Source organism: Gadus macrocephalus, chromosome 2 (assembly GCF_031168955.1).
Source record: "Gadus macrocephalus chromosome 2, ASM3116895v1".
Classification (NCBI taxonomy): domain Eukaryota; kingdom Metazoa; phylum Chordata; class Actinopteri; order Gadiformes; family Gadidae; genus Gadus; species Gadus macrocephalus.
In genome coordinates, this window is record NC_082383.1 from 6,804,110 (window position 1) to 6,828,761 (window position 24,652).

Genomic DNA, 24,652 nt, shown 5'->3' on the forward strand with positions numbered 1-24,652 from the left:
AACGCGTCCAGAACGGGCCACCGTGCGTCTTCTATCTCGGAGGTGTGGACCCCGGTTGCGCCCACTCCCTAGTCCATATTTAAGAGCCCACTTCGGCGAATTAGCTACATATTGAACTGTGCCACAGAGTCCAATCTGACCACACTATTCAAGATGAGTCTCACACCAAGGGACAAGGCGACCGTCAGGCTCTTCTGGGGCAAGATGTCCGCGAAGGCCGAGCTTATCGGCGCCGATGCTCTTTCAAGGTATGCTTACTCCAGTCACACAATTACAGTTAGGGGGAAAAACGTGAACAATTTGCTGTGTTTTTTTATTTATCAATGTATTTACTTGTCCCCCTCCCCCTCCCAGGATGCTCGCTGTGTACCCGCAGACCAAGACTTACTTCAGCCACTGGAAGAGCCTCAGCCCTGGTTCCTCTGAAGTGAAGAAGCACGGCAAGACCATCATGATGGGCATCGGAGATGCTGTGACCAAGATGGATGACCTGGAAAGGGGTCTTCTCACTCTGAGCGAGCTGCACGCCTTCAAGCTGAGAGTTGACCCCACCAACTTCAAGGTCAGTGGTAGGAAAGTGATGGAAATCAATTTCAACGCAATGTGATATTATTATTATTATCCAGGTCTTTTAATAATAATAGGTAATGTATTTTTCCTATTTTTCCTCCTACAGCTTCTCTCACTCAACATCTTGGTGGTTATGGCTATTATGTTCCCTGAGGATTTCACCCCAATGGCTCATTTGGCCGTCGACAAGTTCCTGTGTGCTTTGGCCCTGGCTCTGTCCGAGAAGTACCGATAAACTGAGATCGGTCGGATATAGGCAGACAATAGGATGGATGAAAGTATCAGGTTCCTGTTGAGTCTTCTGTTGAAAACATATGAATAAAAGTTTGAATCCCATCATTATTGTTTTCCATTGTCATTATTCCATTCCATTGCGGTTGAATCGCGCAGTTAACCACGTCCTTTTCAACTTGTTCGCTTGACCTTGATTTCACAAATAATATAGCCTTCAAATAATATTTTATATAATATGCAGGTTAAACGTCTAGACGGATTATAGCATTGTTAGCAAATATTTATAAAATATATGTAGGCCTATAAGTTATTTTGATTGCAAAGTAGACTCTGTTTGCTTACTGCTTAGTTATCTGTTAATGTTATTAGAAAAAATAATTTTGTAGTGTAGGCTTTTCATGATAACGTGGTGTAAACTCGATTTTATAATCTCAGGTCTTCTTGGAAAAAATCGTGCTTAGCCTCAAACTACAATACAGGTCAATGCAAATAACATGTAATTCTAAGCGATGCATGACCTAATGTCACCTGTTGCGCGTTAATTTCAGACGTTCCAAGATGGCGTCCTCCAATCAGAGCACCTGTTGGGTGGCGCAAACGAGCATCCTCCCCAATCCCACTCTCTAAGCCCAGCCCTATGATGGCACATTTAAGTTTTGTTTAGTTGAATAAATAGCCTTAGGAGCCTATAATTAAGTAGGATATTTTGGCTACAGAGTGAAAAACATACGGTAATGTTTTTTTATTGGTTTTGACAGAGGAAAGTTCCCCGGTCCTCTGAATTGAACGAACAGTGCATTTGTTGTAGTTGTTGTTGTTCACGGTAGTCCTACTGTCCATGCAGCGCTACTAGTGGTACTGGCTTCCCAAAGAGAAGACGACAACGGACAAGAACTTCTGGAACGCGGCCTGGATGTCCGGGGTGAATGCACTGCCCCACTGGGTGGCAATGGCGATTGCAAGGCAGTCAGCAAGCAGCTGTGGGGGTACGAAAAAAAAAAACATTCCCATTAAAACGTGTCTAATTTATATCTATTTATCATGGTGGTGATATCCATGCAGAATCATTTGAGGCTTGCTTAGGCCTACTCTGAAGTTGTCAGGGTCCACGTGAAACTGATCGGAGTGCAGCTGACTGAGCTCGCAATAGCTCTCCTTGATGTGATCCATGTTCTTCACGGCTCGGTCCAGTCCGTGGAGCACTTTTTTCCCGTGGTTTGCCACCATCTCGTTGCCCATGATTGCCTCGGCGTTGTAGAGGGCCCCGAAGTTTCCAAAGTACCTCCGAGTCCACGGGTACACAACCAGGCACCTGGATGAGGAATACAAAATGTGAGACAACCTACAATTTGGGAATATCAATATCTTTCGTGGAGTTCAAAACATTTTTTTGCAAGATGAACCTACCTTGTGAGGGCGGCGGGACCCACCACGTCATAGTCGATCTTAGAGAAGATGTCCTTGATTGTATCGCGCTCAAATTCTGTCCACTCTACCATTTTTGCCGGCTGTGGTGATTGTTTCCTCTGGTATTGGGTCACTGGATTATGCTTTTCTCTTTCTCCGCTCCCATAAGCGAGTGGACGGTGTGAGTCACGGTTGACTGGCAAAGCCCCCTTCTTGAGATGTTGCAGAGACGATAAACCAAAGCAGAACTAGGCCTATTTTGCCTTTTTAAATTGCGCAATAATTGATAGCCCTAACCCTACTTGTTGTCGGTTTATTTAGTGAGTATAGGCCTAGCCTACGACCTGCTTAATAACCGAGATTACTATTTATTATTGCAATTGTAGCAGTAAAATGGTTTAACATTTGATTAATCTTAACTTGTCTTATACTTGCATGTCATCTTTTGATGTGTGAGTTGCTTCAAGTAACATCCATACGGAATTTTTATTTTTCAATTGTGCCTTTTCTGCTTCACTTTATGGTTGAAATGTTTTTATTGGCTGGGCTGCTTTATTGATGCAAAGGAAAAAACATTCAGGCACCAAGTGACAATTCATATGGAATATTGTGCAGTAATCCTGTATTTGCTTTCAAATATTTATTCTCCCCTGGATCAACTTTTCTCAAAAATCATGGTATAGGCCTATATCATTCATAACAACAACTAATATTATCCCTGTTGAGTCAACATATAAACATGTTTACTCATCTGTCCTTTTTTGTTGGGCGAAGTTATACCTCTTAACGTGTGAATGTGCAACCCGGTATCACGCCAAAGCGTGAAATAGATACGTTTGTCCACCTCGCAAGGCGTGTTCAGTGTCACGCTTTGCCTGACCCAAAGCGTGACCTATAGGCTCTCAGATATACGTGTTTCTAACAAGATGATATCACTAAAAGTTACATAAAGTAACGGTTTAATAACACAACCACAGAAAACACGTGAGCTGCTAGTATAGCGAAAGCAGCGTGACAGCGTCCCTAGCAACCTGACGTCGTTGAAACATGCGAGCGAGCCGATAAAATCTTCCTAATATTTATAAAACTAAATATCATACACAATCGCTGATTGAAGATTATGCAAGTAAAAAGTAGGCCTACCTATATTTCTCGCCAGAAATGTTATTAGAAACACGTTTAATGGTGAATCGGTCCTAAAATATTGCATTTCCCATTCAGATAATCAAGATTAATAAAGATCATACACATTCACTGACTGAAGATAATGCAAGGGAAAAGTATATTTCTCGCTAGAAATGTTATTAGAAACACGTTTAATGTTGTATCTGTCCTAAAATATTGCATTTCCCATTCAGATAATAAAGATTAATAGGCTACGTAACAATTTCACCAAATGCTGGGAGAACGTCTCGCCCCCTGTTGGTGCTATTCCTCCATTCAAGATGAGCGGAAGAAAGAGTGCTCCTCACGCTTTGGTCAGGCAAAGCGTGACACTGAACACTCCTCGGGTTGGAATGTGACACATATTCACGTCTAATGCATTAATTTAAAAAAATGCTTTGGGAGTTGCAAACTTTTAGGATTTATTTTTTCTCTCCTGCACAATATAACAGTGACACCCTCTCTTCAATTCTTCATTGCAGGTGCACAAATGCCAGTGAGTGTACTAATCAAAATGTAGAAAAACTCCAGTTGCATAAGGTGCAAAACCCATTGATACTCTATCATAATATTTGTCATGGACAAAATCTTAATTCCGAGATTGCATTCAGAATTTTTTGATTAAAGTCAGAATTCTTCGAATATAGTCAGAATTCTTAAAATGAAAATCGGAATTTGGAGTTTAATCTCACAGGGTAATCCAACTTTCTAAAGGGAGTAGCCTACCTAAATTCAGAGAGAGAGTCACGTTGACATAGCCTACTACAGGGGAAAGCTTACCGAAGAAATCGGATGTAAAAAGGTGTTGCTTGTTCGAGGATCCCGTTTTTTTAGTTCTGAGTTTAAAGTCAGAATTCAGAGAATAAAATCAGAACTGTAATCAGAATTTGCGATTGGGCAAACGGGTTGTCCATCTCTGAACAGCATCCCCACGCCTCCTATGGCTCTACACAGGTCACAGGTGCACAGGTGCACTTTCGCTCCACATTTCACCAAGATATGTGGTAAAAAAAAAAAAAGTGAAGGCGCATATGGGGCTTGTCATTTGTGAGCGGAAAAATGCAGATGAGTCTCGCAGAGGCAGAATGGCTAGTAAAATATTAGTAAACGTGAGAAAATATTATAAAGGTGTGCAATTGTCATTTCATGATTCACATACTAATTCATCCATTTACTTTTCCAAATGTCCTGATTCGTCAAAAGCATTTCTAGAGCCATTGGATTTTGATACTGAAAATTATTTAATTCATTAGTATATACGGAATTACTGAATATAGTCACAGTTGCCCTGCGAACCCATTTCAATGTAACACACAACAATGGCAACGCCGCTTTCACTACTGTCTTTACCGACACAAGCGTCTATGGTTTTCAATATTTTTCCTTTTTGCCCGATAGGATACATTGGTTGAATAAAATTCAACACTAATCTTTAAGATCACCAGATTTTAAAAGTGTCAGCCTCAATTTACAGGCTCTCCAGTAACTCTTTCGATGTACAAGACGAAAACCGTAACAATTTGGGCCGGGGAATCAGGAGACGCTTGAGCTGTGATTGGGCGGAATTGTCACGACCCGGGTCAAAGGGCGCAATTGACAGCTCGATGGACCAATGGCTGGCGCAAACATGAGCCCAAACGCAAATGACAGTGAGGCCAACGGAAGTGAGAGAGCTTAACTTTGCACCAGCAGCAAAGCATTGGGTCAGAGAACATGGATGTATGGCTCCGGACATATTAGTGTCGTGTTAGCCTCTGGGATGCAGACATGTATAACAACACCGAGCTACTCGAGGAGCAGAAGTCCATGGACCGAAGTGGCGACCCGAGCAGCCCCATCAGCGTCATATTAGTCAGCTCGGGCAGTCGAGGAAACAAGCTGCTCTTCCGCTACCCCTTCCAGAGGCTCGCAGAATGTCCGTCGTCCCCAGGTAAGAGATCATCAGCAGCAGCAGCATCATCATCATCATCATCATCATCATATTATCGACCGGTTTAAACACCTGACTATGAATTTGATCTTGATTCAGCGAGGCTAATCATAATCTGACGCATGTATAGTTGAGTAGATCAACTGCTAGTCTGAGTGGCAGAAACATCCACTTCCACATACAACCCTCGCTAAAACTTAACTCCTTTATTGTTTTGTACATCGTTGTGCCATTTCGTAGCGGAAATTGGTATATATTCAAAGTAAGATAATAATTGTTTCTCTCAAGCTAAACAACGAAGTCCATATGCATTGGTGAACACAACTGGGGATGTGCTTGAAGATCAGGATGGAGATTCAAGGTATGGATTTTTTTGTTTGTTTGCTGCTTAACATTTGTATTGAACACAGTTCTGCATTAAACATATTTCCTAATCGAGTTGTTAAGTATGTGTCAGTTGCTTTCTGCCATGGCGACCTTCCATCTCATACCAATTCGGGCTGCTGTGAAAATAGCTATTTGGCCTTGTTTGTCACCTTTTATGTATTCTTATTTTCTCCTTGGCTTCTAACATTTCTGTCTATTCTGCAATATACCGAAAGGTAGAAACATTTTCCTGAAACTAAGATTATTAGGAATTATATAAAATACATATAAAATGACTAGGAAAGGATTGGTGGAAAACAAATCTCTGCTGCTCTGTTTCACCAAATAGCCCACTATATCAGTCACAGTGGAAAAATAATATAATAATAATTGGCCTATTATTTAAGGACAACCATACCTTTCGTTATAGTATAATTGTATACAATTAATATTTGTACAAATGTATTATCATCCATTTGCTCTCTCATGTATGTTACTCTGTAGTATAGCATAATATCAAGTGTGGAATACCAGAGTTTACAGCCTGAAGTTTTTATTGCTGAAGTTAGTGACATTATTTAGTTAACAAAAGTATTGGTGTGGGGGGGGGGGGCAAAATGTCATCTTCAGCACATTGGACATGCCCTGAGCTTTGCATTTACATCTTCACATAAGTCTGATATATTCAGCATCAGACACTTTCTTTCAGATTAAATGACCTTGATGAAGCCGCCCTCAAATGGAGACAACAAGGCTTGTGAAGGCTCTCTTGTTTCATGGCAAATTAGGGATGGGCACTATGATCACATTTAGTATTGAGATAATTATAGGGAATTTTACTCGATATTCATGAATACGTGATGTGCTTATGCATTCAAAATACCATTCTGAACAGTCTTGAGTGCCATCCCATTAATTTAAATGGTAATGATAATTATAGCAAATTTTCATAATTTAAGGTTGTATCTTGTCATCGTAAGGAGTTTACACTAGATATCATGATATGTCTATCTTTTCCTCAATTTACACAATATCCCTGAAATTCAAATAGTCCATGGAAGTATCACGGAAGTTATACATAGACTATCCACTTTAATGTTGGTCAACATTTATTCCTGCTCAGAGAAAATTGGTTATAGGTTCAGGTTGATAAAAATACAGTCGATAATGGGAGTTTTCTCAGTCTGCTTGGTACGGCGAAATATGCATAGTAAGCATATTTTTTCACAACTTCAGTCCATGTGTGTGTTGCATTGTCCCATTTCTGTTTGCACCTCTTCTTTTGCTTATGGCCCCATTCCCCGTTTCAGGGAGCAAACTCCACTAACTGACGAACAGTTGGTGTCAGGGTAAGACCACATAGCTCTAAAGCTGCTTCACTCTATATAGATCACCCCTGTCTTCCTCCACCTTTTTTTTTGTTTGTTTTAACCCAGGCTTTACTGCTGTCTAATGTGGAAACCCAATCTCAGAGAATCTTAGTGTAGCCTCCATTCAATGAATCCCTAATTTGGGTAAAATCTGTATTTCGAGTTGTGTCCTGTGTCGTTCCTGTAAAATAATTGTTTGACTTAATTCATTTTCATTTCACCATGCAAGTGTAATTACACATGTGGCTCTCGAAGTGCACAAACAATAAAAATTATTCTAAGCAAATCCACCTCCTTTTGATAAACACTAGCTTGATGGGGTCCAGAATATTTACCTACTCTTAAATATTACTACGATTATTTATTATTGTATTATGTTAATCTGGTTTACGGCATGAGCTACAACAAGCATGACTCTGACACATTTCCACATTGGGGGTCTCCTGACCAGTCGCCACTCAGTATTATGGTTAACACCTAACTGAGAATCATGCTTCAGGACAGATCCATCTGATTACCAAAACCCCTCTGCTTCTCATAGAGTGGGACACACACACACACACACACACACACACACACACACACACACACACACACACAGAGAGTGTGTGAGACACACAGACAGCTTTCACATTCTCTTAACATGTACCTTTTGGTAAAACATTTTTTACTCTTTCCTCAAGGTTCTCCGACATTATCCTTGCCACAATCCTGGCCACCAAGTCTGACATTTGTGGGAAGAAGTTTGAGCTGAAAATAGACAATGTGCGTTTTGTGGGCCACCCTACTCTCCTCCAGCACCCGCACGTCATTCAGGTAATGATGTGTGCTGCATGGTTGCTTCAAGGACGGTTGGGCCTGATCTAACATTTAACCCCAGTTATAGTGGCTGATTAACTCTGTTGCTGGACACTCAGTTGGAGGAAATAAAGAGCAAGAATAACGATCTACCTTATGGTCATTGCAGACGTACAAGACACTGTACAAGAGGCATTTGACCCGTCACTAGGTGCAGGGGCCAGGGGCCGTTTACGGGCCCCGGGGACCCACTGCAGGTCTAATTCCGGAGAATTGCTCAAGTGCTCAGGCTGGAGTATTAACCTAACATGTTTGTCTTTATGGTGTGGAAGGAAACCAACATGAACGAGGGGATAACAATCAACCTAAAAAAGCAATCAAATGTAGAGTCAATATTGGTGGTTACTGAAGTTGATTTATTATTGAAAGTGACCTTTTCCTCCATCTGCTAGGTTTCCAAATCGGATCCTTCTCCAAAGAGGGAAATGCCGACCATGATCCTGTTTAGTGTGGTGTTTGCCCTGAGGGTATGGAAGTACTTTTGGCTATTTGGTTATTCTATTGTGCCTCACAGCCCAATTCAGGCGGTCTGCTTGTACTGAAAATTTATTTTATTTTTGCAAATTCATCAAGTAAATCGAAGGCTGTGTACTCATTTTTGGGTGTTTTTAAAAGGGTTAGATTAAATAAGATACAACTTTATTAATCCCCCTCAAGAGAAATGTGTTGGTTGCAACAGCCCAGCAGTAGTGGTAAAACACAGGATAACAAATACAATAAAAATACAAAGTACTACAAAAATAGACGCGAAGGTAAATGCTTAAGTAAGGACTAGACAAGATAAATGGAACAAACAACGGGGCAAACAAAGCCATGTGTAAATTGTAAATTATCAAGTGGCTAAGTTTGAAGGGTGTTCAAAATTATCAAGTATACTGAGTGTATAACTAAGTGGGTGGGGAGTTAAGAAAAGGGGTGTGTTATTTTAGATGGGTAATCGCGATGCCCAACATTGCCTCCCACACCCCCGGACAGAAGAGCAGAGTCACTATCTGTAACCACCTTATACCAGCATACTGGTAATAGACAATAAAGTGCTGAGTCATGCTCTGTAAAGTCATGTTTGGCAGCGACCATTTTTAACCACTGCATTGCTTTCTCAGTATGTGTCCTCAGCATGACCCAGCCACTGTGATGATTCTTTCTTTCAGCTCAATCAATGAATTTATATATATTTTTTACAATTAATTTTTTTTTGTGTAAACTGTCCCACACAAAATGGCATAGTTAGCATAGTTCTCTTTTGTTCAATTGTTCAACACTTCAAAATGGAGGTTAAACCCCCTTGCCCCTGTTTTCTCGGAATGACAGAAGTATTTCAGTGATAAATAGGCGTTGATTACTATGTTGAACGTCATCTAAAAAATATTCTTGCTTTTTTTTTTAACCAAAAAAACGTCAATGTCAGGCGAGTAATGCAGTCTACATCTTTAAATGCTGTTTCTTTAACCAACGTCCCACCCCATCAATTGCCATTAATTAATCCATCCGAGTGAATGATTCATTCGTCCCAGAGTCGTGAGTAACTGTGCGGTTCTGGTGTCTGCGCCCCCCCGCAGGCCAACGCGGACCCCTCGGTTATCGGCTCCATGCACAAGCTGTCCCGCCGCATCGCCATAGCCCTGCAGCACGAGGAGCGGCGCTGCCAGTACCTGACCCGCGAGGCCAAGCTGATGCTGGCGGTGCAGGACGAGATCACCAACATCACAGAGAGTGAGGCCTCCTACACCTCTTTAAACCGTTTGTATTAGAGGTGTCAAAAATAAGGCCCACGGGCCAAATCCGGCTCATTTTATTTTGCCCGCGAGAGCTTCAAATGAATTAGCAAATCTTCAACAAAAAAGGAACAGTTACATTTATATAGTCTTACGGTTACAACCATCTATTTTGAGGGCAAACATAATGCTTATGTGGCCCGGCGTGAAAATATGTTTTACACCCCTGGTTAATATCATTGTTTAAAGCTGCACCATGTTGCTTTTCCAATGCAGCTTTTGACTCTGTTAAGAAATATCTGAATTAAATGTTTCTCAGGAACAACACGTGCCCAATCACGAGTCATCCATCCAGGGAATTTGTGTTAGTGTGTCTGCTTGTAGTGTAGCCACAACTCAAGCCACTAGAAACTGCTAACCAGGAAACTGACATAGTGCAGGCCACATTTTTGGGTGACAATGAAAAATGTAACTTGTGATTGTACATTTCAGCTTAAATGTGTTTTTATTTTGTGTTGTTTTGATACCAGCTGATGAAAGCCCCCAGTCTCCTTTCCGGCAAATTCTTCCTAAATGTAAGCTGGCCCGGGATCTGAAGGAGGCTTATGACAGGTGTTGGACATTTGTATTTTTCGCACCTCTTTGCATTCGTATAACGATGTTCAACAAAGGTTGTTGTAATGGCATTTGTGTTTGTAGGATTTATTGTGCATAATTGTTTTGAACAAAATGTTTTGATAATGAAATGGAAAATTCCTATTTATTAAACCCTTGGGGAAATTGACAAACGGCTGCATATAAGTACATAATCTCTGCAGACTTTGAATCTAACAGAAACATATTTTTATACAAGCACATCTATATGGTGTTTGCAAGGAAGTCACTTATCGAGGCACCACCCATAAAGTACATTTTGGGTAACGCCTCAGCTACTTGGTCTTATCAGCGTTGCAGAGGGTCTTCAGCTGACAAGTTGCCAGCCTGAATGATACTGCACATCACGACGCTGCCCCTTAGACTGAAGCTATTCTGAACCTTCTTGAAACCACATGTTTAATGATTGGAATTAAATCATAGACCTTTATCTCTCTATCTCAACGTAATAACATAATTCATGTCCCTGTTCGGAAATCAATATGAAAAAAGGTTAAACAAACTTGCCCTTGTTTTTTTAATACATTGTTTTTATCTTCTAAATTGTTTCTCTGTATTCGTTGTATATATCATGAACAATTCTCACCCGATTAACCGATCACGGATCTTTCTTGTAGTCTTTGCACCACCGGAGTAGTGAGACTACACATCAACGATTGGCTGGAAGTGAGCTTCTGTTTACCTCATAAGATCCACCGGATTGGAGGCAATTACATTCACCCAGAAGCGTTGGAACAAAGTCTCAAAGCAATAAGGTTTGTCATTTGTTTCGATGTATAGTTTTTTATCGTAATGTGAAGGGTGTAATTTCTGTTGCATCAATATTTTGGAAGAAGTCGAGTTTGGTCTTCATAGACACCTGACATAAAAGGCACTACTTGTGTTACACTGAGAATGACCACAGTTTGATTCCAACTGAGAGAAGAGAGATTTAGTGTCTGCAACAGCGCCCCCCATTGGTAACTTTAATTATACAATATACTTTTTTTTAAAAACAATTTAGCACATATCACACACATACTCCTAAACACAGCCACATAACTTCACTCGAAACAGCAGGGGCAATATAACTAAATGTGTCCACAGGAAAGAAAATAAAAGGGAAGGGAAGAAAAAACAAGAAAAGTAATATGAGTAAAATGTAAGCACAATCGGTATACAATATCAATCATTATACAGCTGAAATTATCTATATATATTTTTTCTTTTTATTATTAAGATCATTTCAGGAATTCCCACAATTGATTTGTTATTCTGTTTTAATGTGTGTGTGTGTGTGTGTGTGGTTTCCAGGCCGTACCACGCTCTGTTGCTGCTGGACAGCGAGAAGGCCCTGTTAAACCAGCTACCTCTGGACTGCTCCCCTGCTGTGGTTCGCCTCATTAAGACCTGCTCACCCGTCAAGAACCTGCAGCAGCTTGCCCAGGACGCCGACCTAGCCTTGCTTCAGGTACAGCACAGCGCGACTTCGCCAATGTTAACAACACGGTTGTTAACAGTGCAATGGTACTTTTCATGCTATGAAAGGGGAAGCTCTCATGACACCTTCTGGTGAGGGAAAGGATTGCAGCTTATAAATAAACATGATGGCTGCAGCGGTTGAAAGCTTTTGCGTTGAACAAAAATGTGGCTCATGTTTCATGAATGAAATATGATATAATATTTATGTGAAGTATATGTGTGTGTGTGTGTGTGTGTGTGTATGTATGTATGTATATATGTGTGTGTGTGTGTGTGTGTATATATATATATATGTATATGTGTGTGTGTGTGTGTGTATATATATATCGGTATATATATATATATATATATATCGGTGTATATATATATATATATATATATATCGGTATATATATATATATATATATCGGTATATCGGTATATATATATATATATATATATATATATATATATATATATATATATATATATATATATATATATATATATATATATATATATATATATATATATATATATATATATATATATATATATATATATATATATATATATATATATATATATATATATATATATATATATATATATATATATATATATATATATAGCAGTTTTTTTTTGATGTCTATATATTGATCCCCAACGTCTCAAAATCGTATTTGAGTAATTTTAGCAGATATGAAGAGTACATATAATTGTCTGTGTTGTATCGCCATCTAGTGGACAATATTCATATAGCTCAGACACAATTTTGTTGCACAAGGTTAGGTTTCGCAATTACTTGCCCAAGTGGCGGTAATGTATAACTAGGTATAATCTAAAAAATATATTATGCTGTACATATACACATTTAATCAATATGCACCTTTTTAATTAATTCATACTTTGTATATTTCAGATATTTCAAATTGCTTCACACTTGGTATACTGGGGCAAAGCCATCATCATCTACCCATTGTGTGAAAATAACGTCTACATGCTGTCCCCGCATGCTGACATCTGCCTGTAAGTGACCCTACGCGCTCCCACCTCCCTATTAGCCCAGGTGCATTACTACAGACACGTTAAAGCTAGGGTAGGCAATTTATTTTGTAAGTATATATTTTTCTCATATTGGTTGACATTGCCGTCATTAAACAATACCTGAGTCTTCCACCAGGTGAGGCAGACATGTTGCCGAAGCTAGCAAACTAGTCGTTTGTTTTGTTGGAGTGACCTTGGAGGGAGGCATGGAGGAAGGGGTGGGATTTGTTTTCGGTTGACAACATTCCAAATCTGGTTACTCTGGCTGGTTTCTACAAAAGCTGTATATGTCGTGTATTTGTGTCTTCCCTCTTGTTTAGTTGTTCAATGGATTTCGGTCAGGGTTAAGTTGTTAATAAGGCAGGAGTTTACACTGGCTTATTTGGTCGGATAGCGATTTCCATAAACAATTTCAAATTGAAATTCCATCTCTGCTAAACGTCAAGAATCATTGCAATGTGTGCGGGCTGAATGAGCTCTTATCTCAGGTGAGCAGTTTGTAAGGAGGTAAACTGGACTATATGTGTGGCACATTGTGTAGGTACTCCCCGCTGGCCCAGTTGTTTGCTGAACAGTACCCCAATCACGACCTGCCGTCCGTTCTGGCCAAATTCTCCCTGCCCTACTCACTAGCAGAGTTCAGAAACCCTCTGGAGGCCCCTGTGCATGAGGTAGGACGGACACACACACACACACACACATACACATACACATACACACACACACACTGGGACTTGTGTGCTGTTGTGCTGCCTCTTGCGCATTGCTTATGAATTATTAACGGGTCCTGCAGATGGTTAATCTCCAGCCTCATCTGAAATCTGCGTCATTCATTATAAAAAAAAAAGTTTTCCTGCGACTATCCGTCTCCGATCTTTTGGGGACTATTTCAGAGGAGTTGTTTCTAATCATCCTGCTGTGTTCCCCAGGCCCAGCTGATCCAGATGGTGGTGTGGATGCTTCAGCGGCGCCTGCTGATCCAGCTGCACACCTACGTCTGCCTGCTGGTGGCGCCCAGCGAAGACGAGCCCGGCAAGGAGCAGGAGCCCCCCCTGGTGGCCAGGGTGGGGGGCCGCAGCCTCAGCACCCCCAGCGCACTCAGCTTTGGGTCCCCGAGTACGTCGCGCGGCTTCGACCTCCGAGCGTTTCGGACTCCGACCCCTGACCTCTTCGCCCCGTTAGACCATGTCCAAAATTGTGTTGGACCGCTAGTCATTGAATGTCTATGATAAGTAAACTCTGGATACCTTCTGGACACCTATGATGGACCAGTAATCATTGTGTGTCCCTAATATTTAAGCTCCAGACACGTTCTAGGTTCTTGTTTTTTGCATCTCTGACCTCCACAAGAACAGTCCAGACGTATCTCTCTGATCATTCAATGTCTAGTCTCACAAATCAGACATTGGATTTAATGACTTAACTCTGAAGGCCAGTGCAGGCAGACCTGCGTGAATGGGGTGTTTTCAATTTGCTGTTTCATATTTCTTTCAACCAATAACGTGGCTGGAGACGGGGATCTGTCACTGCATAATTGGTGAACATGAACTCACCCACCAATAGTAAACTGTCAAAACGTGTCTACGATTTTAAATCTGTGTAGACGTGGCTGGTGTAGAAATACAGTGAAAGCTTCATCGACTAGTATCAATTAGGATTTTTCTGTAGAACAAAACATGGAACTAGGGTTAGTAACTGTGCCCCTTGTAGTTTTGGGTTTCTGGCCATATCCTGTACCGTCCCCGAGAAGCCGAGGCTCTGTGATGGCTCTCCAAAGATGTCCCGTTTTGGACTGCTGGTTTGTGACGTGAATCTCTGACCTCTCCCCGAAACAGTCCACTCAAATGTGTTTTTGCGGTGACCCCAACCGCTACATCCCCCCCCCTCTCGCCCTCCCTCTGTTTGTCCTGCGTGCAGCCAGCAGCGATGACATGACACTGACGAGCCCCAGCATGGAGAACTCGAGCGCCGAGCTGCTGCCCGGGGGGGAGTCCCCCATGAACAAGAGGATGACCGAGACGCTGCTGGCCAGCCTGACGGAGCACGAGAGGCAGGTGATCCTCAGCATCCCGGCCGCACAGAACCAGGAGGACCTCCGCCTGTTCGCCAGGTAACCCACACCAAGGGGCTCCCCAACAGCCCTCCTAATACCAAGGACCCCCCCCCCCCCCCCTTGGCCGTGTAGACGGAAGCGCTACGGCGGAGCATATTCAAGTTTTCCACTCTGGAGGGTGGTTTCAGATTTTTGCGTTTTTAAGCCCCAAAAAACGCCGTCACCGTCTAAACGAAAGGCACTTCCGATGAAATATTTTGTTGTTTGTAACCCGCACGCGTCCTCGAGTAAACGGGGCCCAAGTTGATTCCGCTGAAAACGAATGTAGGTACATAGGACAAATCTGCCTATAGCCAGGTAGTGTCAAATCTTATTTATACACCGTGTGCTATAGAGTTTGACGGTAGTTAAACAGTTCCCCACTGGTATAACGAGACCCCACTTCGTCTTGAATGTTGAATGTCTGTGCTCAGTTTGTCATCGTATCCTTAAAGTGACACTGTTGGCTTCAAATTAATTCCTCGGCGAGGCAAACCTTTCCCTAACCCCACCCGACGTGTGTCCTCCCGTCACGTGTTTCCTGTGGAGCGCAGGCTGCTGCACTACTTTCGAGGTCACCACCATCTGGAGGAGATCATGTACAACGAGAACATGCGCCGCTCGCAGCTCAAGACGCTGTTCGACAAATTCCGCAGCGTGCTTGTTGTCACCAACCACGAGGACCCCATCGTGTCCATCTTCCAGTCCCCCACGGAGGCCACAGCGTGAAGGGGAACCCGGTCTGCCACACTGGTAGCAGGCTCTGCTTCTGGAACATCTCCATCAACGAGAGACGACTACGCACAACAATGTGTCAAAACTTTTGCCTTCCGGGGAATGACAGATTATTAATGTGTTGACGTGAATAAATTATTTTATACATATTACTTGAATCGTGTTTTGAAACTTGGCTGGATCTAAACGCAGATGTTTGAGTGTTTAGTTGTAACAAGAACACCGCAGGGGCACTTTCTGTGAAGATCTTTCCCGGGCCTCTAAAGCTGCCATCCCAGAGCGATCCCAGGAGGGGTGGGGGTAAGCGGAGGAAGAGAAAAGCTCCACATCAAACATGATGTTGCAGCGTTTGGGAGCAGTGAGTAAGTTCAAACATCTGTGAAATAAATTTGTTAACAAAACAAATACAAGTGCAAAAACAGATTAGAAAGCAAATTGAATATGAACGCTTTTCTGAATGAAGCTTTCTATTAACATAAAGACCACATAACGTTTTTACATTGTATTTTATATATTGATATGTACATACAAAACACTTGAATATGCGTCTTTGAATTTCTCTAACAGACAACAGTTCAGATGTGTCGGGATTGATTTGTATACAAATGACCCAAAAATAGAATGAATCTGCATCCTCCCAAGTTGTACAAAATGATGTATTTCTCCCGGGAGAAAATACAAAAAGTTCCGAACCACGTGGCATCCGACTGCACAATCCATTACGGTGCACAGGCGGCAAACCAATCAAGCCCACAGCTTGCCTTCATAACTTGTGGAGAGAAACCCTGCTGATTGTCTTTCTCCCTCTTCCCCACCCCTAGCCTAAATCATTCATTATGGCCCCCGTCGAGAGCGAGTCTCTCCGCCGCCCGGTCCACCACGCTCACACACTGGTTTCCCAGGAGGTAAAAGCGCAAAGGTTTCTTCGCCCACTCCCCGTGGGACTCTATCCCGACCCTGGACGCCGCCACCACCACCACCACCACCACCACCACCCCCCTATCCCCAGCCTCCGCAGTCTTCGCGAAGCCCGGGTCATCGCTCTCCGTCTCCAGCCACACGTCGGGGTCTCGGGCCAGGTCCCGCCGGTCGAAGAGGCGGGGTATGTCCAGGGCCTGGCACAGCTTGGCGGGGCCGTTGCACAGCTCCTTCTCCTTCAGGGGCCGGGCCGTAGCCTTGCGTCTGGCCTGCGCCCGCAGCTGCCTCATGACGGGCTGACCCTGCAGGGGCTCGAGGGAGCGCAGGAGCACTGCGGCGCCCTCCCCTGGAACCCCACACACACACACACACACACACACACACACACACACACACACACACACACACACACACACACAATGTATGTCAGTCAGCAGGGCTCCGCTCTGTCTCCTTCCTGGTAGCCCATAAATGCCAGAAGTAGGTTGAAAATCGAGTTTGTGCCAAAAACTAGAAGATTTAAAAACACACCAAACCACTTAAGACACTTTTCTTTTTGAGTCATAATCACAGGCAGCCGCACATGAAGGTGAATGCGGCTACACAGCTTTAGGAATGTATTTTTAATGAGGCGAAGAGAACAAACCCACTCAAACAGTGTGAGTGTGGCAGTGAGTTAAAATGTAAGGACCTGCCTATACTTCCAAGGGAAGGGCTGCTTATGTTGTTACCTTGACTGGATACGTTCATGCAGAGGTACATGCCATAGATGGAATAAACATAGATTGTTCCTGGCTTCATGAACATGGCTGTGTTCCTCTCTGTACGTTTGCCGCCTGCTGAGTGAGAGGCTTTATCTTCGCCCCCAAGGTATGCCTCAGTTTCCACCACCCTCCCACGTAACTCGCTGCCATCTGCACACCGCCGCACCAACACCTGGTAACAGAACAACACTGGATGTGATCAAACATAGGTGACCCCCCGGAGATGACACCATTAGAAAGCCATCTATAGAGCAGAATAAATGAACAATGTATTTTTTGACAGTGTGTAAAGCAATTAATGTTGTTGTACTACGTTACTGTAGTGTTGGGGAAAGAATTCAAGGGGAAGACTTCAACAAATGGCATAATATGCATTTCCAATAGGTACTTCATGTCCTTAACCACCCACTGACAAGTGTTTGCATTATTCAGCTATGAACATGATATTCGCCCACACTTGATGAGCAGAGCAGAGAACCGAGGTACCTTGCCAAGGAGGGCTTTGGCCAAAGCAATGCAAGGCTGGTTGAAAAAGTTCTCTCCAAGTCTTGACTCGTTTCGATCCCCTTTGAAATAACAACTCCGCTCTTTCCGGGATGTGGCTTCGTTATTTTCGCACGTAATGGAGTTTAAGTGAGATGAGGGCACTTGTATATTATTTTTAGTGTCGGTTCGCTTAGGTGACGATGCTGCTGACGGCATCTTCCTCTTTCTCCCTTCCATGAAACTGGTTCGCTTTAACCAGCCTGAGTAAGGTAAGTAAGTAATAAGGCTGGGTCAAGTTTTTTTTTAAATCTTCCTTTTACATAAATCGCTGTGAATTCTCATTCTTATCTGTAACTATAGAGTGTTTTTTTTCCCTGCAGGCTAAGCGGCTGTGATTAGAGACCTAGCAAATGATATAAAGATACCCACCGCTGTGCACAAAGCACCACGCTGGGTGCTTTAACAATGTTGTGAAATGGTAACAAGATCTTAACTGCTGCTCATGCCACCAGCCTACGCGAGTCACACCCAACGAAATGTGCATTTAGTGGCAGTAAAATATGGTTAGGTCTACAGAGTTTTAAACTAGTACACAAGCTGTTTTTAAGGAGACAGGAAGTAAATGTATTACGCTCTCTTCTTAAAGGGAACGCTTTATTATTTTTGCCGAGCGATAGAGACGGTCATATGTCTTTAATTAAATTATGTAATTTCCTATTCAACATATTTATTTATTTTATAGTTAGTCATTTATTAATCTTATAAATTTGACATTAAGACAAAATAGCAAACTTGCATCCTGATGTGTTTCCACCTGGTCTATAATCGGCCCTAATTGTATTGTGTGAAAATGCATAGTTATTTATAGTAATACATTAAAACATTATACATAGCAATGGTGTTCCTGGCACTTCCAAGGAGGTGGACAGTGCCATTTGGCCCCAGGCAGCGGGCATTGTGCCTGAGCGGGCCTGGTTCTCTGCCACGCTCCATGCACACAGTGCAGTTATAGACTCATATAGGCCCAACGGTTAAAAACAGTGCCTCTGATTTATATTTGAATATCATGTGCTGTTGTTTTGCTTGGAAGAACACTCATGACATAGAATATATTCTTAAATATAGGCTAAACATAGACTTGTTTTCAAAACATCTTTGCCTCTCACAGGGACGTGTACGGTAGTGTAGTCAGAAGTCAAATAGCTCTTTTGCCTCTTATTCTCAGAGAGTAGAACAAACGTTTAAAAATGTGCTTTGGGGACTTTAATAGAGTTAAGCTCTATTATTATCTAACTCAGTTAAACCAGGTAAATTATAGACTTGGATTAACGTTTTCTCCCAGTAAATCTCAAACATCCTTCCTCTGTGCTGTTTTAATTACATCATAGATTATTCCTACACTGTGTATAAATTACAATAATAGAAGGTACACATAGTAAAAACCCACTATATACCATTACAATCTACACCTCAGCAAACCTCATACAATCCACCACTGCAGAACTTGTTTTTCGATTTGTGTGTGTAGACGTTATGCAGGCAGTAGCCTACTCCTACGCTGGAGATGATTCTCTGTAACTATTTAAAGCTATGCATGAAGACTATACTGGGCTTGTTTGGATAGGCTTTTGCTTTTTAAAAAAAAGTTTTACATTCCAGTAACACTTTGAAAGATGTCGAAGGTTTAATATGAATGTGTGTTATATTAACAAGTGCCATGTTGTGAGCACGCTGGAAGACAAATGATCTGATACAATTTTGCATTTTTTGCGGATTGTAGTCTGTAGACAATTTTTGCCTACTTTGTTTCTGTGTTAATGCATGTGTGTATTTAGGCCTACGTGTATTCATGCATTTGCGTCCGCTTGCATGTGTGTGCGCAAGAGACATTTTAAAGTACACGATTTATATCTACACTTGTAATCATTGTGGTTAGTAATTCTATACGTTATGCCTTTTGCAAGAAAGACCACGGCTGTTTTTGTAGTACGGTTTTGGGTCAACCTCAGAAACCACCACTATCTTCCGCTCTGACTACACACAGCTGAATTGCAACATCTGTTATCTCGATTCAGAGTTGACACAGAATTTTTACATCCCTCTGAATCACCAAGGGGATCCCAAAGATCTGGGTTGCTTTTTGTTTTTATGAAATCAACAACAAGCATCTAACTCAAATGAACATCTTTTTTTCCTAGATGTCAGCCTGAGAGTGAAGGGGAGGCTGTCGGCAACTTGTTACAGTTCTTATCACCCAACATAAAGGTTGAATAAAAATAAAAATAAATACGCAGTAGACCTCTGTGAAACACAGTTGTGAGCACGTCCTCCTCCTCACCCCCTTTGCTTGACCTGAATTCGCTTAAAGCACAAGACGAATGGCGTTTGCCAGTTATTTCCACATTTAGAAAAACACATTCAAAATACATGTCACATGCATTTGAGTCATTGTTACACAATAGCAAGATAACGAGTAGGGTGTTTGTTTCCGCTTCTAGATTCTTTTTTCCAGCCTATCTCTAGACATCCTTAAGCAAGATACCCTCCCCCACCCCTCCCATGCGTGTATATAAATACGTTTAATGTATCTTTCAATAGGCCAAATTGTATCTCCTATATACCTACTTCAACTCGGCAAACCTTGACTAATGTGATGCTCTTTGTATAATCACCAACAGTGAGTTAGTCAACTAAATGACAAGCAGATTTCAAAATTGTTATTATTCAAACTTTGTTTTTATGAGTGATCCGAGTGTCACCTGTGAGTAGGCAGTTGCGTCTCTACCTCCTCTTTCCATTTCAGCCATTCCTCCATCTCTCTGATTGGTTGAGGGGAAAGAGGAAACCGTTTATGGGTCATCTCGCCATGTTCTTTTTCGGTTAAACATCCCCCCTTCTCCGTTGACCCTTTTATCTGGATGTGATTGATGGGCCTTCAGAGGGGGACTGGAGAGCTCGTGCAGGTCTGGTGTCATTTAGTTTAATTGCTCCATGCGCCCTGGCTTCACCTCTCTTTCTATTGGCTATCCTCCTTCCTCAAGCCCTAGGGAAGAGTCCGCCATTAATTACTGCTCATCCTAATAAGCCCCTCATCGGGCGTCACATTGCTCAACTACAGTGAAACGAACGTTGATATCACTGCGTATTTGGTTAAACTATTTGCTTTTAAGTATTTCTTCTGTGCTTTTTTGTGCATTGTATTGTTGTATTGATGCTATTGTTATTTTCCTAATCGCGCCGGTAGATGCAATTGATATATATTAATCATACAGACAATTGGCACAGATTAATCCCCTCATTCAATTGTGTCTTCACAAGAAATGTGTTAGCTTTATAGTTCTGCCTTTTGTGGCTGCTGGTATCCTTGCCCCTTGGAACATGCTAACAAAAAAATCCCGCTCATATGAATCTGTCATGTGTCCTGTATACAGGGGACTCTCTAACAGACACACGTGTGTGTGTGTGTGTGTGTGTGTGTGTGTGTGTGTGTGTGTGTGTGTGTGTGTGTGTGTGTGTGTGTGTGTGTGTGTGCGCCTGCCTGCTTGTTACTGTGTGTGTTACTACCCCTACACGGGATATGCTGGTTCCGAGTTCAATGTGAAGAGCACATTGTATCTCCTGAGATGGTCACATGCTCGCACTGCTGTTCAATACAAGGGGGCCATTATGAACCAAAGTGCTGCCTGTTTTCTCCATCAGACATTAATTACATCTGCCCCAGCTAGAAATTCCCCTTCATGACAACTTGCATAGTACCACCCCAAGTACACCCAGCGTTCCTATCCCGCCAAGGCTAAGTTATTGTTTCTTTATGGTAAAAATAAATAAAAAATCCTGAATGACTGTTGCCACAATTGAACCATAAACAGAGTACAGCTGCCAGCTGTATGACTGAACTCTGAGGATATGCAGCCAATAGGGAAACCAGAATATACAGAGGGATCTCTTTTTGCCTGGCAACCTCCTCTGGGGGAGACGACCTGAATGGCGCCTCTTGGCGTCACTGTGAAAGCCTTCCACAACCCCACATCCATCTCTCTCTGTCTCTGTTTGAAGGCTCCCAGAGGGCGCAGGCTGTTCAGTATCCATCTCTCTGAACGCTTCCCGATGGAAAGGGCCTTGAAACGCCACGCTATTACATTCGAGTGAAAAAGAAGGGAAAAGAGTGGAGTACTTCACTTAGTCGGGCCCTTGAACCCCTGAACACATTGGGAGCTTATTTTTGCCAGACAGAAGAAGACAGAAGAGCTGCCCTTAAAGGAGAAAGGTATTGGGTGAACGGTACTGCCCTTGCGCTTGCAATTATACATAAAGGCCTATACAACATAAAACAATGTTTTAGGTTTTTTAATGTAAACTTTGTTTTTTGATAAACGTTCTATGCAAGCGTTTTAGTGTTTTATGTAAACATTGTTTTACATAAAACATTATTTTATGTTATGCATTTTATGTTTCATCTTTAGAACATAAAACATTTTATGTTATGTATGTTTGCTTTTTGGAATAACACCTTGTTTCCAATGTATAAACAAAACAAAACCCAGTGGAATGTAAAGCAGGCCTACATAGGGTCATGTTTTGGCTTAAATCTCAGGCTGTTACACAGTTACTAAGCGACACCTCTGTGACCACTGTGTGAGTAATGATGAAGACATGACTGGAAAATCCCAGCAGGGCAAGTATGGAAGGAATCTCAAAACACAATGATGAGAGTGTAAGGGAATGCAACGCACACCAAAATGCTATTTTCAGGAATTTTACCCAGGGCTGAGTTTCTGGTAGTAGGTAAATGTCACTATTATGTAACGCTTCCTTGTTTTTAATGATTAGTATGGCAGTTGTACACAATGTTTGCCCCAAGTATAGGCATTGATGTGGAACATAAGGTTATATTTATTTTGCTGACACTTGTATCCAAATTGCCTCACAATTAGTGTATTCAACCATGAAGATGCTACCCAAAAATAGCAAGAATCGGAGTAGCCTACATAAAATGTATATAAAACAAACAGCTTAAATTGCTACATTGTAGAATCAAGAGATTTTATGTGTGTACATGCATATCCCTTTATTACTTGGCACACTTAATAATCATATTACTGACTGGACACTGATAACCTCTTTAGGTCGGTTTTATCGTCAGAAATAGTCAGTACAATCTTGACCTAAGGAAGTAGACCTATGTAGGATGACACGTTAGACCTGTGTTCTGTGGTTCGCATATGACTGCACATTTGGAAAAGATAAATTGATCGTTCTATCGCTCTGGATGTCTCTAATAAAAAAATGAACTCTTAAGACTTTAACTCTAAATTACATGACATTATTTTGTGATGCACACCTGGGCGTGTGGTGGTCTGCAGGAATAAAACTAATCGTAGGCCTATCTGCGAATGTAATATCCCCAACGGAGATATCAGGTGTTAAAGATATTTTTCAAAATTACTTCTCACACATCTAATATCCTCTGACTTCCTCCCTCCCAAGACACTAGAAACCCCCGAAATCGGGATATTGCTTAGTCACACCGGCTCACCTCTCCACCGCTTAGCTCCGTGTGAGAAGCGGCTACTCCCTGCCGCGCTGTGATTGGCTGGGCTGACTTGACAGGCTTGCTTTAGCTGCATTTTCCAGTCAAGGGCGGGGCTCGCGCTTTAGTGAAACTGAATTGGCTACAACCGGCAGGCAGAGGAAAACTTACCCGGTGGATCCATGGAGTGTGGGAATGTTCTGTCCATAGGTGGAGGAATGGAAGCCGGACCGTAGCGTAATCATGCTCGATCCTGGATTGTGTCGATTTTAAACCATTCAGTCCATTGACACCAAAACGGTCGGTGCTTGGTTCAACGTCAAAAAACTGTATCACGTTATATTTTGGTTCCTTGTCAGAATGATGTGACAAATCAACATCTAACACGCCTGCCTCGGAAAAGCGTCGTGAAAGGATTTTTTCATTGCGGGACTGACTTGCCTGAGCTGATTATTATAGGGGTAAGTTGGTTCGATTTTTTCTTGACCATTTCTTGTCACGCCTTTCGTAATGTGGGACGCGGGAGGAGGCCGACACGAGACTCGCGTGCGCTCGGTTGCGGCTCGGCGAGCCAAACGCGATATTTTGTGATTATTATTCACTGTATCAGCTTTAATAACGATACAGTCGGAACATGGAGAGATACATGGAACGTGCATCGTTAATGCAGTGCAATGCTATGCGCTTTGCCTTGCAAATGATGACTTAAACAACGTGAAACGTTGTCTGGTAGCGTTGACTTATAGTTTGTATGGTAAAATTGTCTATACTGGTCCACATGCATCAGGGAAGTATTGCACTCTAAAGTGTATGTAGGGAGTACGAGAATCAGGTTGTTATAGACTATGAGTTGAGCCCCAGGCTGTCGGTACCTGAAGCAGGTAAAATAACTTCCAATTAAAACTTTTGATATTTCACTTTTACAAGCATGCTCAAGCAAGTGGTTTGACATTTCCCACCACGTTCTTTGTATTTTGTCAAAAGATTTTGATTGTTCAATTCTGAACAAAAAAAACATTGGTCATCATCATGCAATCTATCCCATCTTCAAAAGAGGATTAGAATGTCTAACATGTAATGTCCAACTCAGTATTTATTCATGCTTTCATGCTCATGACCGTGTCCTCCTCATCTTCTCACTCACACCTTAACTCCTCCATATCAACATGTCGGTGGCATCAGCTGCGTCCTAATCAATAGGCTAACTATCTGGATGATAACCATAATAAATAATCATCATCAAAATTATGTTTATCCGATTTCTAACAATGGAAACGTAATCTAGACTACATGACCCTGTATGTTACAGTGCATTTATATTTTCCAAACTTTGTAAATCCATGTCTTTCAGTGACACCAATAACGCAACATG

At 42.0% G+C, this 24,652-nt stretch overlaps 5 protein-coding genes across 12 annotated transcripts in view; 3 read left to right on the top strand and 2 right to left on the bottom strand.

Moving 5' to 3' along the window:
- Nucleotides 1–909, top strand: part of LOC132474442 (hemoglobin subunit alpha-2) — a 5,388-nt gene extending 4,479 nt beyond the window's left edge. The window contains exons 2-4 of the mRNA XM_060075151.1: nucleotides 73–248; nucleotides 355–562; nucleotides 677–909. Coding sequence (XP_059931134.1) covers nucleotides 73–248; nucleotides 355–562; nucleotides 677–805 — 513 coding nt within the window. The 3' untranslated portion in view covers nucleotides 806–909. The remainder of the gene's footprint in view (nucleotides 1–72; nucleotides 249–354; nucleotides 563–676) is intronic.
- On the bottom strand, nucleotides 711–2,514 carry LOC132447251 (hemoglobin subunit beta-like). Its single transcript, XM_060037804.1, has 3 exons — nucleotides 2,212–2,514; nucleotides 1,894–2,116; nucleotides 711–1,782 (listed from the first exon to the last, which is right to left on the bottom strand). Exons 1-3 carry the CDS (start codon nucleotides 2,301–2,303, stop codon nucleotides 1,654–1,656), a joined length of 444 nt encoding a protein of 147 aa, XP_059893787.1. The 5' UTR covers nucleotides 2,304–2,514; the 3' UTR covers nucleotides 711–1,653.
- An 814-nt stretch (nucleotides 2,515–3,328) lies between these two features.
- On the top strand, nucleotides 3,329–15,731 carry nprl3 (NPR3-like, GATOR1 complex subunit). 3 transcript variants are annotated; one of them, XM_060037791.1, is made up of 14 exons: nucleotides 3,329–5,305; nucleotides 5,594–5,666; nucleotides 6,982–7,020; nucleotides 7,725–7,857; nucleotides 8,292–8,366; nucleotides 9,459–9,612; nucleotides 10,145–10,226; nucleotides 10,886–11,023; nucleotides 11,562–11,718; nucleotides 12,631–12,737; nucleotides 13,297–13,426; nucleotides 13,685–13,871; nucleotides 14,673–14,865; nucleotides 15,402–15,731. In XM_060037791.1, exons 1-14 carry the CDS (start codon nucleotides 5,143–5,145, stop codon nucleotides 15,574–15,576), a joined length of 1,806 nt encoding a protein of 601 aa, XP_059893774.1. In that variant the 5' UTR covers nucleotides 3,329–5,142; the 3' UTR covers nucleotides 15,577–15,731. The 3 variants fall into 3 exon arrangements, with proteins under 3 accessions (XP_059893774.1, XP_059893775.1, XP_059893776.1); XM_060037792.1 differs by lacking the exon at nucleotides 6,982–7,020 and having other exon boundaries at nucleotides 3,332–5,305; XM_060037793.1 differs by lacking the exons at nucleotides 3,329–5,305; nucleotides 5,594–5,666; nucleotides 6,982–7,020 and adding an exon at nucleotides 8,009–8,096 and having other exon boundaries at nucleotides 7,720–7,857.
- A 343-nt stretch (nucleotides 15,732–16,074) lies between these two features.
- On the bottom strand, nucleotides 16,075–23,323 carry mpg (N-methylpurine DNA glycosylase). Of its 3 annotated transcripts, none has more exons than XM_060037796.1 (3): nucleotides 23,092–23,323; nucleotides 17,232–17,436; nucleotides 16,075–16,846 (listed from the first exon to the last, which is right to left on the bottom strand). In XM_060037796.1, exons 2-3 carry the CDS (start codon nucleotides 17,305–17,307, stop codon nucleotides 16,410–16,412), a joined length of 513 nt encoding a protein of 170 aa, XP_059893779.1. In that variant the 5' UTR covers nucleotides 17,308–17,436; nucleotides 23,092–23,323; the 3' UTR covers nucleotides 16,075–16,409. The 3 variants fall into 3 exon arrangements, with proteins under 3 accessions (XP_059893779.1, XP_059893778.1, XP_059893777.1); XM_060037795.1 differs by lacking the exon at nucleotides 23,092–23,323 and adding an exon at nucleotides 17,720–19,925; XM_060037794.1 differs by lacking the exon at nucleotides 23,092–23,323 and adding an exon at nucleotides 17,751–19,554.
- Nucleotides 23,324–23,431: 108 nt separating this feature from the next.
- The window catches only part of rhbdf1a (rhomboid 5 homolog 1a (Drosophila)), a 32,421-nt gene continuing 31,200 nt past the window's right edge, over nucleotides 23,432–24,652 (top strand). For 2 of the 4 annotated variants that reach the window (XM_060037784.1, XM_060037787.1), the window contains exon 1: nucleotides 23,434–23,741. The gene's annotated coding sequence lies outside the window, so the exon portion shown is untranslated. Of the gene's footprint in view, nucleotides 23,742–24,652 lie in introns of all 4 variants that reach the window. The other 2 variants (XM_060037790.1, XM_060037788.1) reach the window with 2 other exon arrangements.